Source organism: Talpa europaea (assembly GCF_964194135.1).
Source record: "Talpa europaea genome assembly, chromosome: 2".
Taxonomy (NCBI): Eukaryota; Metazoa; Chordata; class Mammalia; order Eulipotyphla; family Talpidae; genus Talpa; species Talpa europaea.
In genome coordinates, this window is record NC_140068.1 from 20246946 (window position 1) to 20251588 (window position 4643).

The 4643-nt window shown below is 36.6% G+C and overlaps 1 protein-coding gene across 1 annotated transcript; it reads right to left on the reverse strand.

The window, feature by feature from the left end:
* Window positions 1-2610: 2610 nt before the first annotated feature.
* Window positions 2611-3178, reverse strand: LOC311166960 (large ribosomal subunit protein uL23-like; the record flags this gene model as incomplete). Its single annotated transcript, XM_084227682.1, has 1 exon — window positions 2611-3178. One exon carries the CDS (start codon window positions 3176-3178, stop codon window positions 2762-2764), a length of 417 nt encoding a protein of 138 aa, XP_084083808.1. The 3' UTR covers window positions 2611-2761.
* Between the last annotated feature and the right edge of the window lie 1465 nt (window positions 3179-4643).

Consider the following 4643-nt stretch of genomic DNA (forward strand, 5'->3'; position numbering starts at 1 on the left):
AGCAGGAGGTGAGACAAGAGAGGTCTGCTGCACCATGTGGATTAGCTCCCTGGCTGGGTATTGAACTCATGCTGCAGTGGCTTGCGATAACTTCGTAGTGCTGAGACTTAACCCCTTGCACCAGCAAGGAGGACCCAACTTCCTTTTTTTTAAAGTCAATTTTGGAAATATAAAATTGATAGATCTCTTTAAAAATAAATTTTGATACATGCATGTAATATTAAAGTAAATGGTACTAAAAGTTTCATAATGTAAAGGAACTCCTCTAGATAGATGTTTATTGGTTTTATCTCATGCTTATACAATGTATGAATGGATATGTGTGCATATGTACTAATGTGGGTACAACAGTGTAGATATGTATGCACACATGCACTCGTGTGTGCAAAATATATTAACGTGTGTACACATGTATCCATGTATGTATAAAATATGAACATGTGTATATGTTTACATGTGCTCATGTGTGTAGACTATATGAATTGGTGTGTGTGTGCGCATGTATTCCCCCCTTTAGAATATTGCACAGTTTTCAGCAAGTTTCACTTGATATAACTTAGATATTTTTCCATTATTGATATATGCAAAACTGCCATTTTCTAGATATAGTAGTCCCTATATTTTGAGCTGATTAATGCTACATAGTACCAAAGAGGCTTCTGGAAAACTTGTTAGTTTTCTAGCAGTGGTGTTCAGTGCTCTGTTTTCTCACATTCTAGATAATAAAGGATGTTATTCTTTTCACGATCAGTTAGTAGAAAAATAGATCACTTTGCATTGTATTTGTTTCCCTATTGGTATCTTCTGCCAAACTGAGCTCCTAAAGGAAAAAGACGTTCTCCTTTTCATTTTCTGATACCTATGGTTGAAGTTATCACCTGAAGAATATAGGCTCTCAGTAGAAGGGAGGGAGGGCAAGGGAGGCCTGAATCTCTCAGCTCATGTGTGATCTACAAGAGAATCCATGCTAAAGAGAGGAAGAGTTTTCACCTTCACTGGGTGCAATTATATCCTCTGGGCCAATGCCCTGTATGCATTATGTATCCAAAGGTGTGCTTCTCGTAGTGTAAGTCTCAGTCCAGGTAGGAAAGAAATCTACACTAGACTGAACTAGAGTAAACAGGATCTTGGTGTTTTGTTTTGTTTTTTTCTTTTTTCAAATAACTAGCACCATTGCTGGGAATTTATTTTCCTAACTCTGAGAAGGAAGATCACCTTATACTTCTTTTATCTATAATTTGTTTAATCCATCATGAATATCTTCTCATGCCACAGCTTTTTGAAATGATTAGACATGTTTGTGATTTCCATATCTTTCAGTCAATACTAATACTTATGACTTTATTGATCAGTCATAGCTGTCACAAATTTTATTCATTTTTGCACATTTTTCAATATTTATATCCTTTTTTTGTAAACCTTGACCTTCTCCCATTTCTTATACTTTGGTTTTCCTAAATCTTGGTGTCACTTATAAATGTGGTATATAACCATAATGATAAATGTTATTGTTTTATTTTGGCACTGGAAGAAGACAGTATAGAAAAAGAAAAGGACTGTGTTTTCATATGAAATATTTTGTTGTTTCTAGTTTTACAAAGTTGACTCATTGACTGGGGTTTGAAAAAAGAAAATTGTCTTTGACAGACATCTAAGATTATTAAATGTTTCACCTTTCAATGGGAGATTTTTCTGGAGATGATGCTAGTTAGAGTATACTTTGTATAAAAGAATTCATGTATGTTCTTCACAAAGACTTCACCAACCCTTCCAGTTATCACTTCACCTGGGGTATAAATGTTCCCTTACTGTTTTTTTTTTTTTTTTAATCTAGGCTGATGAAGACAGGGCACCAAGTTGTAAGATGGGATTTTAGGGCCTCCCCGGTGGCTCAGCAGTTGGGCGCTGGCTTACGAAGCTGCCCGCAGCCTCTGCAGCGTCGGGTCGATCCCCGGCTGCTGGGCGAGGGTCCCACATGGCTCGCAGACCTCTCCTGCTGCACCCGCTGCTCCTCTCAGCAGTGTCTTTGTCAGACTGCCTGTTCTGCTTGCCACTCTGGCTCTGGTGAATTCTCTCACCCTCCCGTGCTTCTGACTGTACCCAGTGCTTGTATAAATAAATAAATCTTTAAAAAAAAATGGAATTTTAAAAAGAGCGAGATTGTCATTAGGACGTTTTGAAGCGTAATTCAGAGATTCAGATAAGCTCCTGCAGTATTAAAATTAAATTTTACAAATTGGATCCTATTATGATCTGTAATAAATCGCTGAGTTGCTAAATCTACAAGCAGAAGGAAATTATTACATTTTATTGCATAATAGAGCTTACAGGTTGGTGATAAATAGTAAAACAAGCATTTTGTTAAAAAAAAAAAAGTATTTTATAGCGAAACAAACCAAATCATTGCTCCCATTTGTTCTTTAGCTAATTTATCACAAAATTATTTTCTCTTTATTTACATGTGTGTATTTAAGTTGAATACTTTAAAATTATGTCCTTTTTTTGGTCCTTATATCATATCCTTAGTGATTTTCAAATTAAATGTCTTGGTTTGATTACTTTAAAATCATTCAGTAATTCCTTTCATTGAAAACATCAATAATTGTGATATTTGAAAAGGTAACAGTCTATTGAGGTGAATTTAGTTTATATTTTATTAACTTTTTTTTATGGTGAAAAATTGTAAAATTAGCCAGCTGGAGTCAGTTTAGATGATCCCAATTTTGATGGCAACATCCAAAGCATCATAGTCAAGAGCCAGTCAAACATAGGCCTTCTTTTCTCCATCAGGTCTGATCAGGGTATTGACCTTTGTCACATCAATGTCATAGAGCTTCTTCACAGCCAGTTTGATCTGGTGCTTGATGGCCTTGACATCCACAATGAACACAAGTGTGTTGTTGTCTTCTGTTTTCTTCATGGCTGACTCAGTGGTAAGAGGGAACTTGATGATGGCATAGTAGTCAAGCTTGTTTCTCCTGGGAGCGCTCTTCCGCGGATATTTGGGTTGCCTTCGGAGTCGCAATGTCTTGGGCCTCCAAAAAGTGGGTGAAGTGCGGGTCTGCTTTATCTTATGGCTGTGGACGCCTTTCAGCACTGCTTTCTTGGCCTTCAAAGCTTTTGCCTTGGCCTCGGCTTTGGGAGGGGCGGGGGCTTCCTTCTTTGCTTTCGGTGCCATCTTCGTGAAAAGCTATTAACATATTTTTTGTTGCAATGAGTTAGTTATATTTATTTTTCAGCTAACAATGCCCAGGCAACTTTACTATTAACTCCTTTGATCTAGAATTTGTATTAAGATGCATAAAAGTCCAAAGAACAGAAGGTGGGAAAGAATGAGAACATTAAACATCATTTATATGATCAATGTTGTCCACCTGACACTGTAATTGAAAGAGAAGGAAGAGGGTCAGAATTGAGTTACAAGAAGAAGCCTCTTACTATTTCTATCTTTAAATGATTGAACTTGATAAGGACTCTAGAATGTTTCCTTGACCATCTTAAGAAAGAAACTTGGGGCTCAAAGTCTTCCCTGTCACACTAGAGTTTAGGCATTTAAAAATCAACTTATAAGCATCCAGCACTTAAAGCAAACAAAGATGAACATATCTGGTTGAATCCCATCACTTTATTTCCATAATGCTAAATCTATTAGAATAACCAAATTATTACAGCTGCATTAAACTTTCATATATGCATTTAGGCATATAGCATGCCTCCCCCACCAAAAAAAAAAAAAATTGGAAAAGAAAGTTCCCAGATTATTAAGCTCATTCATAGAGTAGCATGCAGAATGGTGTAAGGCTACTCAAATGTCTTGATAAGACCGCTAGATGGAAGGATAAATTTAGCTATTATAACAATAAGTCAAGATTTTTTTAGACAGTAAGATAATGGAGGCAAACTTTCCTATATCAAACAATAAGAGAACAAAAAATAGTAGTCTCTGTTTCTGCATCCTGTTTCCATCTCTACCTTGCCCAAAAACCTCCTAAATTGCTTAACAAATGGGCTAGAGCAGTATTCCTCAATTCAGTGTATGCTGCTCTAAATATAAGAGGTCCATCTAGTCCTATGTCTCTTAGTAATTGTGGGGCAAAGTGCAACAACTTGTCCCGTTCTTAGGTGGCCTGTCCATGTCATCCCAGACTACTGAGCCTCTGGAAGTTTCATTGAAGTAGCAAGTCTTTGAATCTTTTTATTGTTTATCTTCCATCATCCATCATATAGGGGTTTTACTGAGGCATCTAAAATACTTGTCCCTTTCCAGTCCCCAGGTCTATTTAGCATGATATCACAATAGGCCAACTTGATTTTCTGAGAATGTTGAGGGTCAAGAATTTTGCAGACAATGTGAAGAATGTAGAAGAATCTAGACTGTAACATAGACTGCTACCTTCAGATAAAGTTAAAAATTTTTAATCCTCTTTATTGTTGAGTATTGAAAAGAATGTGCTTATACGATCAAGAGCTATATACCATACATGTACCAGAGCTTAGAACTTTGACCACAGTGAGAATGAAGGAGGGTATTTTCAGATTTCTTCACAACTCTTTTTACCACTAGCTTTTACATTGTCAGGATAGTGAATTTTCTGCCAAACCATAACTATGTCCTTTCAAGTTGCATACATAAGAACTGGAGA